Raw genomic sequence first — 13,684 nt, forward strand, 5'->3', positions numbered from 1 at the left:
TTCAACTATCTGGGTGTAAGGGCTTTGCAATTGTATGGGGAAATCACAGTTCTTTTAGCAAAATGTTAACTATCTTGCTAATAATAATAATTATTATTCTCTGTTTTTCTAGTAAAGATCCATAAAAATCCAGTGCTGATCACAGTGACTTCCAAACAGATTTTTAAAGAAGAGAATGCTTAAATGAAGAGATACTGTGCTTGAAACGTGAGTCAAAGATTTTATTAAAGATGTTCAGCAGACGCTGGTCATCAGGTTCATACTGCTTTAAATTATGACATGCACACCCCAAATAAAATCTAGGTAGTTGTTTCCTTCTAATATAAAGAGCAAAACTGAATATATATTTTTAGCAGCAAGCATTCTTTGTGATATTTTGGGGCATGTCTCTTTGTTCCTGAGATCAGAATGTGAACCCCAGGTTGTTAATAGAAGCCAGTATCTGCAACTAATTCCTGTATTATTTTTTTTATAATGTGGCTGATCTCACTGATGGGGGTGGGAAATGACCTGAAACCCTGACAAAGAACAACTAGTGAAAGAATAGTTTGAATTTTCCATAAATTTGCTTTTGGAGACCAGCACTGTATGGTGGTTAAGAGACAGAGCTGTGAAACTATAGTGCTGTGAGCTAGGAGTAATTATTTACTGCTGGGATACTTCAGTTGGTGGAGCATGGGACTCTTAATCCCAGGGTTGTGGGTTCAAGTCCCGTGTTGGGGAAAAGATCCCTGCATTGCAGGGGATTGGACTAGATGACCCTCAGGGTCCCTTCCAACTCTACAATTCTCTGCTTCTATGATTCCTATAAACTCAATCTAGCAGCTCAATCTTAAGTATGTATTCTCATAAGGAATCATCATTTGTGTTCAGTAGGGCTGACTCCCAGGTATGGGATTGCAGACTAAAATCTTATCCCCTCGCCATCTAAAACAGGGATGAACGCTACTACCCTGACTCCTCTTGTTATCTCAGGATTCAGGTTTGTAGGTTTCTCCTTTGCACCATTCATATGACCGCACTGGCAAAATACCAGTAGGTGAGAGCACTGAAATATATGGCTTGGATTTAAACACTCTGGAGGGCACCAGGTTGGCGAAGGCTGTGCTAGTTAAATCAGCCATTTTGAGTTGCAAATGCCGATTTTTACGAAAAAATAGATTGTTAAGACATGTTTGAATCTGTTCCACAGCTATAATTTGTGAGAGCTCCGGAGAAGATGGCTTATGTTAACCTAAAGGAAATTGCACTAATAGTTGGAGTGGTGGCAGCTTGCTATTGGAACAGCCTGTTTTGTGGCTTTGTTTTTGACGACGTTTCAGCCATTTTGGACAACAAAGATTTGCATCCTTCTACTCCTTTAAAAAATCTCTTCCTGAATGACTTCTGGGGGACTCCTATGTCTGAGGTAACTGATTATCATCCTGTAGAAATATTGACAGCATTTTTTAAGTGTCTTGCTGAGCTGAAACATTGGCCACATTAGGAAAATCATATATTGGCTTAAACTGGTTTTTGATTGAGGTCTTTTTTGCTTGTGTCTGCATCCCCGTTTTGCAAGCTTCAATTAGGTCAGGAAATCTCTAACCATGATTTCCCATTCCACCCATACTGGGAAAGTGGGGTTACCAGACTTGAAACGAACCAGAACATTTCACAGTTTGAACTAGTTTGAGATCTTGGCTCCTTCAGAAACCAGTAACTCAACCTTCCCAGATTGGGAAATGGTGGTTTGTTAGAAATTTCTTGGTTTAGATGTTACTCCTGCAAAAGGAGGAGTGAAGGGGTTTTGTTCAAAAGCTGTAAGCAGACAAATGCCAGCTCTCTCGGCCTATAGAGTGAGATGAGCGCACAACCCCAGAGTCGTCCACGACAGGACCTAACGGTCAGGGGTACCTTTACCTTTACTAAGCTGATATATAATTATCTGAAGTAGGCCAGTGGCTTGCGACACCCAAACTTTAAAGTTCTTAATGACATTTTTTGAAAAGCTGAAAAATCAGTATTATACCTTCCATAAACTTTATTTTGTAATGTATATGTTCACAGTCTTGATCATGGGTAGACAAGCTAAGGCCTGGGGGCTGGATCTGGCCCAATCGCCTTCTAAATCTGGCCCGAGGACGGTACGAGAATCAGCGTGTTTTTACATGAGTAGAATGTGTGCTTTTATTTAGAATGCATCTCTGAGTTATTTGTGGGGCATAGGAATTCGTTCGTTTTTTTTTCCAAACTACAGTCCGGCCCCCCACAAGGTCTGAGGGACAATGGACCGGCCCACGGCTGAAAAAGGTTGCTGATCCCTGGACACAAAGGAATACAGGGACATTGAGCTGTAGTACCAAGAGAAGAGCAATATTGCTTTCTCTATGTCCGATTCATGACTTCATGAGCTTGTACAAATGTTGCCAAAATAACAGACCCTTAAAAAAAAAGATGGGAGGTATTGGCAGAGCAAGGTAACCATGAGGTTTGCAGGAGCACCCAAAATGTCTGTTAAAAAAAGCAAAACCACCAGTAAGGACTCGATGGCTGTGGATTGCTGTCTGATTGGGTTGAGTGTGGGATTGTAGAGCAGGTGGGAAGTGGAATGGAATGGGGCCACTAAGAGGAAGAGGAACAAAGATATAACAAGGCACAGACAGAGAAGGAAAGAGTGGCTGGAACCCCGAACAGAAGCCCTCCAATCTGTAGCAGTTTGTTGCAGGGCTCTGCTTATATGATCTAGACACCGAGCCCCATCTGCAAAACTGCAAGGTTTGCAGTAAACAAATAATCAAAGGACATAAGCTCGCAGGGGAGTTGGGACAGGTTCTTTTTATATGCTACTGGGGTGAACAGGCAGAATTGGGGTGAATGCATCCAAAGCTCAGAAAGACATCAGGGAACCTCCCAAGCTTCCATCAAGTCTTCTCCACAAGCTAGCAAACTTGGGAGAGCAGTGGGAAGTTCTCACATTGTGCTGAGCTTTATTAATGTAGAGTGTGAGGCTTCCTTATGAATTCTGTACAATGCCCAGCAATCTCAGGGGCAAGGATTTGTGTGTGCAGTCAAACAGAATCCGTTCTGGAAGTCCGTTTGTCTTCTGAAACGTTCGAAAACCAAAGCGCAGCTTCTGATTGGCTGAAGGAAGCCCCATCGGACGTTCGGCTTCTGAAAAGAACGTTCAAAAACCAGAACACTCACTTCCATGTTTGTGGTGTTTGGGAACCAGAATGTTCATCTCCCAAAGGGTTCAGGAGCTGAGGTACGACTGTATTGCTCAAGGTAGGGTTTTTTGCTGCTAGTGACCATATTTGTGAAGCCTGCATCTGAGCAATATCTTTCTGAATGTTGGGAGGTTTTCTTTTATGGTGTCTGCCTTGGGAAGACTCAACTATTTGCAATGCGTCTTGCTTTTAGGCTTCTGATTTTATGCTCTAGTTGAGCTATTTTACCCCAAAGATGGATATATCCCCCCCCCCCAGTTCGATCTACACGTGGGTCTGTGTGTTTTTGTTTTTTAGGAGCGAAGTCACAAGTCATACAGGCCGCTCACTGTGCTCACATTCCGTTTGAACTACCTGTTCAGCGAGTTAAATGCTGTCTCTTACCACTTCCTGAACGTCATCTTCCATGCAGCTGTTTGTATTGTCTTCCTCAAGGTCTGTAAGCTTTTCTTGGACAACAGGAGCAGTTTGGTTGCTTCCTTACTCTTTGCAGTGCACCCAATACACACTGAAGCGGTAAGTAAGCCTGAAAGGGCTCTGTTGAGTTCTTGTTAAAGAATAGTTCTCTTAACAACAAATGACAAACTATCAGCAATGACAGTCTTCTATCTATCTTGGGAAGGAGAATAGGAACATAGAAAGCGGCCTTGTATTGAGTCAGACCTAAATCAGACCGTGGTGTGTTGAATTTGTCAACTTTCAAATTCCAACAATCTCAAGAAGTTGGTTTGGCACGGTAAAAAAAATTCCAAGAGTACAACTGGAGCATTTTTTTGTCATCTTCTCTGTGGTAGGTTTCAATGACAGGCATTTGAAGTAAGCTGTCACTTGTCTTTAAAATGAGCTTACCTTGTTGGCTGTGGGAATTGTATCAGGGTTAAGTACAAAGAGAATTCTGCTAGCTACATAGTTCATTTGCATTTGCATGAACAAATCCTTTGGATGATGGCCTAGATTAATATGTTAATTTTCTCTCTCTGTTTCTTTCCATCCCTGTTAGGGCATGGGCTGAAGCTCAGTGGTATAGCTCATCCTTTGCATTCAAAACGTCCCAGATTCAACCCCTGATTTTTCTAGACTGGCGAAGGTCCTCTCTCTGTAACCCTGGAGATTCATGGCCAATGTTGACTATACAGTGGTACCTCTGGTTGCGTATCCTTTGGGTTACGCACGCGGCAAACCCAGACGTATTTTTCCGGGTTTCGCTGCATGCGCAGAAGCGCTCTACCATGCGCATGGACAGAACAGGCACCTGCAGTTGCGAATTCCTCGGGATCCGACCGGAGCTCCGGAATGGATTCCGTGCACAACCGGAGGTACCACTGTACTGAGCTATAGGGTCTGACTTCATATAAGGCAGTTTCCTTTCTTCCTGTTGCAATGTTCAGTTTGGGTAGTTTCATAAGCCTGACTGCTCCTTGAGCCCCTTTTCAAAAGATACACTTTGTCTGTGAGTGCCATCAATATCTTAGCTTTTGCATCATGCCCTCCAGATGTTGTGGAACTCCAGCTCCCATCATCCCCAACCAGAAAGTCCAGGGCTCAGGAATGCTGGGTGTTGAATTCTGGTCGGCTTTTTATTGCCTGGTTTAGTGCTTCAAAGGTAGCAAGCAGCACTTTGAACTAGACCAGGAAACAAACCAATGCAAAGGGTATTACGTGCTCCCATCACTTGGTTCCTGCAGGCAGCTGCCTTCTGCACCAACTGAAGCTTCTGAATTTAGCCAGGTAAATCAGTGTAGAGCAGTGCTTCTCAAGCTATCTGATCTGGGGGACTGGCAATCCCCGCCCCAACCGCCATATGCCAGGGGCCTGTACCATACAGTGGTACCTCGGGTCAGGAACGTAATTCATTCCGGAGGTCCATTCTTAACCTGAAACTGTTCTTAACTTGAAGCACCACTTTAGCTAATGGGGCCTTCCACTGCCGCCGCTCTGCCAGAGCACGATTTCTGTTCTCATCCTGAAGCAAAGTTCTTAACCCGAGGTACTATTTCTGGGTTAGCGGAGTCTGTAACCTGAAGCATATGTAACCCGAGGTACCACTGTATTTGGTCCATGAAGCATCCTGCCCAAGCTGGGCTGTGATGTTGTTGTTGTTATTATTTATTGAATTTATATACTGCCCTATACCTGGGAGTCTCAGGGCAGTTCACAGATGGGGTATTAGAGTCGCTGAGGATGAGCAGCCAATGACTTGCAGACCAGCACCAGCCTGTGTACCATCAGTTTGAGTGGGACTCGAGTAGAAGTTTAACCGTGGATTTGAAATGCAAGTTCTAAACATGGCTGATCAGTTGTAGAAATAAACAACATTGAAGGTTTATAACAGTCAAACTCCAAGCACTCAACTCCTGGGAGATGGTTCTGCTAACTGAATATGTTCTATATTCTTCTGTGTTGCTTTTATAAGCTACTAAAAGCCTCAAAAAATGAACAGTACATTTATTATGGCAAAGGCTAGTCTTCCCAACCTGCTGCCCACCAGATATTTTGGGCAACAACTTTATTCTGCACCAACCAGCGTGACCAGTGTTTGGGAATGGTGGTGGTGGTCTTGTAACCCTTGGAGGGTGCCCTGGGAAAGGCTGAGCCCTCTGGAAATTGGTGCATGCATGTCTTTTTGAGCAAGCACTTGTGCATGTTGCGCATGGTGAGACTATAAATGCATCCGCCGAAAATGTCATTGGTTCGGCATGCTTTCTCACAACGTTTTGTACATAAATAACAGAGCAATCCTAATTAGGATTTGAGTACTTCCATTTATCAGCCACATGAGGGCACAATAATGCTATACTTGACATCGTCCGTCACCAAAGTAGTGGAAGCTCATGCCACTTGTCTTTGCTTTTTTATTCAGTTTACTTTTAGTACAGGTGCCCCTAAGGATTGCATTTATCCTGTAGTCTTTGTTCATCACTTGCATAGCTGCTTTTATCTTCTGTCTTTACATCCTAATTTTATTTACCTAATGATCACTCTCTCCTCTTCTGTTTAGGTAACTGGTGTAGTGGGCAGAGCAGAGCTTCTCTCCTCCATCTTTTTCCTAGCTGCTTTTTTGTCATATACCAGGTCCAGAGGTCCAGAAAACACGATTGGTAAATACCTGCTTTGGGTCATGTAGTTTTATTCACAGACACAATGACCTCTAAGGGTGCAGCCCGCAAAAGAAAGCTATCAAAACTTCCCTTTGTGTTGGTCTCTGGTGCTCCTTTTTCTTCTGGAAAAGGTGGAGTACTAATAGTGCAATCCTAGTAGTAGTAGTTCTTACTATGAGTGGTATACCAGTAGTAGTACACTACCGGTAAGAATTGGTGAGTGTGAGTAAAGAGGCACTCTTCTTAAATCAATGCATTCTGATTGTTTTTACTCCTCATTCAAACCCTGTTTGGCCTCAAACATCATTAGGAACATAGGAAGCTTCCATTGGTTATCCATTGGAACATAGGAGTCAGACCATTGATCCAACCAGTTCAGCATTGCCTATGCTGCCTGGAAGTGGCTTTTCAGGGTTTTAGATGGGAGTCTCTCTCAACTCTGCCTGGAGATGCTGCAGGTGGGAAAGGAGCTGCTAGGATGGATTCTTTTCATCTGAATGTGCTTGTTAAAATGCCAGCTTTTAGGTTCATTTTTAAAGGAAGAAGCCCTACTTGCCACCTCTAAAAACTTCAAAAATAGGCAGTGTATACAAGGATTGCTTTCTAAGTCTGTGTCAGTAGGTTAGAATGCTACATTATTGTTAGCTTTCGGGACAGGTAATACCTTGGTTCTCAAATGCCTTGGTACTCAAACAACTTGGAACCCAAACACTGCAAACCCAGAAGTAAGTGTTCCGGTTTGCGAACCTTTTTCGGAAACTGAGCGTGCTCCCTTTTGAGTGTTAGACTGAGGTCTGTCTCTTTTTGCTATTTATTTTGCATTTTTGCTTTTGCGGCTCTTTTTGTTTTGTTTTTGTAACTGTGTGGAACCCAGTTCAGCTACTGATTGATTGATTGATTGATTGTGTGACTGCAGTACATTGTTTATTGTTTTCATTTTATGGATCAATGGTCTCGTCAGAAAGTAAAATTCATGTTAAATTGCCCATTTAGGGGTTGTTTTTAAAAGTCTGAAACAGATTGATCCATTTTGCATTACTTTCTATGGGAAAGCACGCCTTGGTTTTGGAACGCTTTGGTTTTGGAACAGATTTCCAGAACGGATTAAGTTTGAGAACCAAGGTACCACTGCACTAGCAGTAGGAATGCGCTTTGCTTAACCCAGTATGATTGGCTTGTCCACCTCATTTAGTCTACAAAAGGATAAGGAAATTGATGATAGCTCCCAATTCATAAAGTATTGCTAGTCATGCTCTCAGCAATTACAAATGACCTTTTTCTTTCCCTAGATTTTTTGCCAGCTAACCGTTTGTCTCTTTTGCATTGCAGTGTGGACTCCTATTGCAGTGACTGTGTTTCTGGTGGCTGTGGCAACATTATGTAAGGAACAAGGAATAACAGTGGTGGGAATCTGTTGTGTCTATGAAGTATTTATAGCTCAAGGGGTAAGGAACTCGTGCAATCTCATTCTAAGCCTGTGGTTAACCCAAGAATTGTGCACATTTCTAATTTTGTGATAATACGCCGTGCTCATGTGACCACTTATTTTATTTTGTCATGCTTGGGTGGGTGGCTTGCACCCCTCAAAAGGTTCGTGGCAGCATAGAACTAAAAATCACCTCAAGATAATCTAGTCAGTCTTGATGTGCCAGAACAGACGGACTGAAAACATTCCAGGCTGGTTGACTCACAAGGTACAGTGCCACTGTTGGAAAAATTTAAAAGGGGTTCCTAGACTGCAGGTTACCCTCCCAGAAACCAAAAATAAAAAGGATGCAGGCTTCAAGTGAAAAAATAGGCCTTTATTGAAATACAAATGTGCATAGGGACAGCCTCAAAAATGAGGAGGCTGTAAAAGAACCACATCCAAAGAAATGGGCTTTTATACATTTCCAGTTTACACACATGATTTCTATTCACAAATCAAACCAAGCAAGCTTAATAAATGCAACCCATCATCCTGAACCAATAAAAATATTTTGGCTCCTCAGATCAGCCCTCATCATAATATCATGTGATTACATATAACCGCTTTTCAGTGTCTTTCTTGATTAAGATTTTGATTTATTTTCCTAGTCATTAAATGTCTCTCAGGATCCTCTTTCACCTGTCTTCAAAGCAATTCAAGATTAATCACCATCTAGAGATGTTTTGAAAGCATCCCTCCCATTTAGCCAGTTGAACAGAACTTCCTTAGCATCATTCCACCCTATTACAAAATCCTAGCTTTTCTGAGAAGGGCGGAGCAACTGGGGAGGAGAGCGCAGACTCTTTCATATTTCTAGAGATCCACTTCTGAGCCAATAGGGGAATAGGGGAGCATGCAAGCACCCAACAAAATATCAATAGAAATGTTTTCAATTTAAAACACGCCGACTTTTTAATTTGGTGAACTTTAAGACTTTTTAATCAAGGTTTAGAAGTTATAATTGTGGTGGTTAAGAATGAGACAAATAAGTTTCCTCCCCTCCCCCCCCCCCCACAGTCCTTAAAATTAACTTGGAAAACATGCTATCCTCACGTTCCTTGAATCTACCTCGTTCTCTTCTTTACTGAAAAGGTTCTCTGAAGTTGTTCACAATGTGTGTCTATATAATATCTGCATTCTTAGATACTTTGCAAGTTTTGGTAATAAACATTGTGGGGCAGGGGACTGTCACAAATTGGATTTTGGGTTGTGTGTTTTTCTTCCTACTCCTGGGCAGGACCATGGGTTGGCCACCCGTGATACATAGATATAGATATAGATATAGATATTGCCTATTCTTTGGGATAGACAGACAGACAGACAGGCAGGCAGGATGGATGGGTCAGTGGGTAGGCATCTTTCTCCCTTAAAGCAGAATAGTTAGGCCTTTATTTTCAGAAAGATCTTTTGTCTGAGATCCAACAAATGGGGAGGGGGGATCCTTAATGATTTGGCGATGACTAGGTGTGCAGTCCACACCGCCAGGGCCAGACTGCCCATGAGGCACACTGAAGCAGCCGCTTTGGGTGGCAAAATCTTGTGGGGCGGCACTCCCATGGGTGCCCTTCCACCATTGGGGTTGCATGGTGGCGGGTTCCCCGGAGATCTCACCAGAAGCTGCCACAGCTGCACAGCCTCAGTAAGTGAGGCGGGGGCTGGGAAATGGGATGGCTCGTTCCTGTGTGCTGCCATGCCACGACTCCCCAGAGAAAGCAACCCAGCCTGGCAAACCTCCGAAGTACATGAAATCAGGGGCACTGCATGGCCCAGCAGCTATGGAGTCTTTGCAGAGGCTGCTTTGGCTGAATAGAGCCACCACAAAAGCTTCCAGCAGCTGGGATCCATAAAAAATACAGCAGCAGCAAACCATTAATGGCATCCATAGAAGCACTTCACTCTTGCAAGGCTCGTGGACAGTACTTATGGCTGTGCTTACTTTATGCTGCCTCTTGTTGCCTTTATGTGACTTTATTGCTTGCGCTTTTATTGTACGCTGTTTGGGGAACTTCAAAATTGGTCTATCGATTTAACTAACCATAACTGTGTATTCATTGCTGGTGTTGGTTCATGGCAGTGAATGGCAGTGAAAGGTTTACTTTGCTTGAAAACTAAGCTTTTTCTCTCCCCCCTTTTTTTTCAGTATACCTTGCCTATTCTTTGGGATACAGTGCTACAGATTCTCCGAGGCAAAGGCAGCATTCCTTACTGTATGCTCCAAATGCTGTTGAAGCTGATAGTTCTGATGTTCAGTACTCTGCTTCTTGTTGTGATCAGAGTCCAGGTCATTCAGTCGCAGTTGCCAGTGTTTACAAGGTAAAAAAAAAGGACCCAGTATATCATTATGAAATATTACAACTTGGTGATGAGTAAGTTTCCACCAGGTGTCCACTTGGATTTATTGCAGAGCTGATATTCTTTTATATCGTTAGATTTCTCTGAAAACTAAGATATGTCCCTAATTCATGTCCTTAAGAAGAAGCTATGCAAAGCCTGCTGGTTCAGTCCAGCGGCCCATCTTGTCTGTCATCTTGTTCTCACCAAATGCCCACTAAATCACAATTTAGGGTTACACAATGAGCCTCGGCAAGTCTTGGGCTTGAACGACCCCTCTCCTCTGGCAAAGCCACAAGGAAGGATATGAAAGGTTTTGTGTACATTTTAGATTAACCACAGCTTTCCACGCTGGCTAATCTTTACTTGTTCTTGCTAACCATAGTTATGATATGAAGAGATCTTATTTTCACTGACCGTAATAGAGATTAATAACCACAGTTTTGGGTTTAGGCAGCATGCCTGTTAACTGTGGTTAATCTAAAACTGAAGTGGGAGCTTCCAGTCTCATTTCAAATGCACTAGGAGAGAGGGAAGGGAAGAAGTTTCTTGTGGCTCATCTTTCAAACTCCAAGCCATGGCCAGTTCTGTCATTGCAGGTGGAATAAAACAACTTTTTTAATTAAAAGGTTTTCAGAATGCTAGCCATTCTTTTGCAAGTGACCTCATGGTAATACTTCAACCTTGTTCTTCATGACTAGCTGCATGGCTGATGTGTGTTTCTGACAGAAGCACAGTTCTACACTGGTAGCTCATGCTATTGAGACAAAATGTATGAGGCAGATTGATTCTATTTTATAGTAGTTCAGGTGGATAAGAATGCAACCGGACAATGACTAGGCTATCTCTTTTCTTCAGTGGTTTTTGTTCTAAGGTGAGGCTCCTGAAGGAGTTTCTGGGGGAACAGACAGGCCTCAACTTGACCTCTACTTGTGACTCATTATTAGGTCATTGCAAAGACTTGAAGGCAAAGGGACTTACACACAAGCTGTTAGAAATCAGAAGGCACATGTAGCCTCCCCCTTGCAGGCCAGATGTACTCTTGCATGATTCACTTGTGGACTTCAGTACACTCTGAGGTTCTCCTTAATCCATTCTGGTCGCTGATCAGCAGTGAGAAAGAGTATACGCTGTCAGATTGACTTAACTGTTACGGCCCATGGCTTATATTTGTTAATCTTGGCAAAGCTTGATCAATTATGGAGTTGGAGATTTCAAGATTTTTCTCCTCCAACTTTTCTTACGGCAAATTACTATGATTTAAGTTCAGAATCTGCTGTTCTTTGCAGTGTCTTGGGATCTCCTGTTATTCAGAACGGTTTAAAACAGAACCTTTGTTGTTGCTTTGAACTAGGTTTGATAACCCAGCTGCCGTCAGTCCATCTCCTGCAAGGCAGCTGACTTTCAACTACCTCCTTCCTGTGAATGCCTGGCTGCTTCTTAATCCCTCAGAATTATGTTGTGATTGGACGATGGGCACCATACCTTTGGTAGAATCTCTTCTAGACATCAGAAATGTTGCCACCATCGCCTTCTTCTGCTTTTTGGGAACATTGCTCATCTTCAGTCTCCGCTATGCTGGAGATTCTTCCAAGACTGTGTTGATGGTAAGTGATGTCTCACTGTGATTTAGAATTGAAATGGAAGAATGGTCCATGACCAGAATTCACAGGAGAAAATCATCTTGGGTATTCTTTCAGACAACTCTTCTCCTGCTCCAGTCTCCTGGTGCCTGTCTCTATCCTGCCACTGTACCTGAAAATATCCATATTCAGATTATAATGGAAACTTTTTTGCAGGTTTCTTCATGAATCTGATTCTGAGAAGCTCTTTAAGTCTAACACTAGACGCATCAAAGGGCCCTGAGTGCCAGAAAATGAAGATGCATTAGTGTTGATAGAATGATTCCTTAAAGTGCTGCTTAAACTGGTTAACAGGGAAATCCATTTCCTTCCTTTTAGAGCCTTTGGGTATGAGCTGTGTTCATACACCTTTTAGGGGCCATGCACCAGGGACTTGCACTGCCAGATTCCATTGCTTCATATTAATTGATCCTTGCTAGATATGTGCTCATTCACCTCCACTACCTTGCTTCCTTTGTTAGACCATTTTGCGTTAATTCACTGACATGTGGGTCCTTTTGGACCTGGAAAAGGATAGAATGGACTAACATGTGGTCCGCTGACGAACTCGAGGGCCAGGAACGGAACCCCTAAATTAACTCTCTTTTATATATTTGTTACCACCACCTAGTAGGTCCTAACATGGCTTTCTATTATTTAGCATGACAACATATCAAGCTGAGTTAGATCAGTGCTCCTAAGAATGTTTTAAAGGTAAAGGGACCCCTGACCATTAGGTCCAGTCGTGACCAACTCTGGGGCTGTGGCGCTCATCTCACTTTATTGGCCGAGGGAGCCGGCATACAGCTTCCAGGTCATGTAGCCAGCATGACTAAGCCGCTTCTGGCGAACCAGAGCAGCGCACGGAAACACTGTTTACCTTCCAGCCGGAGCCATACCTATTTATCTACTTGCACTTTGACATGCTTTTGAACCATCAAATTGGTACATTGTATAGCTATAGTTTAAGGTTGCATGGTATGTAGTGTTTGTCAATAGTTTGCCCCATTTTTCAGTGTATCTCTAACTTTGCACTGTCTGCTTTGCAGTGTACTTTTGTGACTGCCGATTTCCCCCTCTACTCTTATCGCCCCTTGTAATGTATCCCTCCCCTCCCCCTCGGTAATGTGTTCACGCAATGTGGGCCGTGTTGGCAGCAAAGTTTTTTTGTCAGGTTACGACGACATCATGCCAGTAGCACCAGGAACAGTGTGAACATTAGGACAGGATGATTTTTTTCTCTCTCTCCCCCACACGCGCATTCTAGGGATGAATCAAAATTTGTGAACAGCAAGGATGCTGGCAGCTGCTCTATTACTTGTTAACAGCCATCCCTGCTACAGAAATGGTGTGAGAATTCAAACAAAATTCAATATAGGAGCAGTCCCCAGGGCGATTCAGGACTCTTGAGTAGGCATGTCTTGCAATCTGGATCAGCTGAAGCCATAACAAGATTTTTCTTCCGTTCATTTTACAGCTCACTTGTTCTACAGATTTGATAAAGTGTACTGTTGGTCATGGTTTCGGTAGAACTGAAGGCATGCAGTTTGCACTTCAGAATTATTGTTATTTTATTATGAATGTCAGAGTGCCAAAGAAGAAAGGTGGTGGTAAATAAATGTAGTGAGTTATATGAATATATGCACAATTTGCAATTCTAGCTAGTGTTTGTGTGTCTTTTTTTCTTTTGCTTTTTTTAGGCGCTTTGTTTAATAGTGTTGCCATTCATCCCAGCCTCCAACCTTTTTTTTCCTGTTGGCTTCGTAGTAGCAGAGCGAGTGTTGTATGTTCCCAGCATGGGATTCTGCATGCTAGTAGCCCATGGGTGGAAAAAGCTCTCAAGCAACAGGTAGGTTAAAAGTTACTGCTTGCGGGTGAGAATGGGGTTCACAGGGCAATTTAATGTTGTGGCGTTGCATGCATGGCAGCTGTCTCTGTGGCTCAAGCTCTTAACTC

The 13,684-nt window shown here is 42.9% G+C and overlaps 1 protein-coding gene across 2 annotated transcripts in view; it reads left to right on the forward strand.

Moving 5' to 3' along the window:
• Positions 1-13,684, forward strand: part of TMTC3 (transmembrane O-mannosyltransferase targeting cadherins 3) — a 34,938-nt gene that overhangs the window by 7,795 nt on the left and 13,459 nt on the right. For both annotated transcript variants that reach the window (XM_083573423.1, XM_083573422.1), the window contains 8 exons: positions 113-207; positions 1,193-1,408; positions 3,507-3,725; positions 6,208-6,307; positions 7,637-7,752; positions 9,916-10,088; positions 11,461-11,713; positions 13,429-13,577. In XM_083573423.1, the coding sequence (XP_083429549.1) occupies positions 1,220-1,408; positions 3,507-3,725; positions 6,208-6,307; positions 7,637-7,752; positions 9,916-10,088; positions 11,461-11,713; positions 13,429-13,577 (1,199 nt within the window). In that variant the 5' untranslated portion in view covers positions 113-207; positions 1,193-1,219. The remainder of the gene's footprint in view (positions 1-112; positions 208-1,192; positions 1,409-3,506; positions 3,726-6,207; positions 6,308-7,636; positions 7,753-9,915; positions 10,089-11,460; positions 11,714-13,428; positions 13,578-13,684) is intronic.

The sequence above is a fragment of the Podarcis filfolensis genome, assembly GCF_964270895.1.
Source record: "Podarcis filfolensis genome assembly, chromosome: 10".
Taxonomy (NCBI): domain Eukaryota; kingdom Metazoa; phylum Chordata; class Lepidosauria; order Squamata; family Lacertidae; genus Podarcis; species Podarcis filfolensis.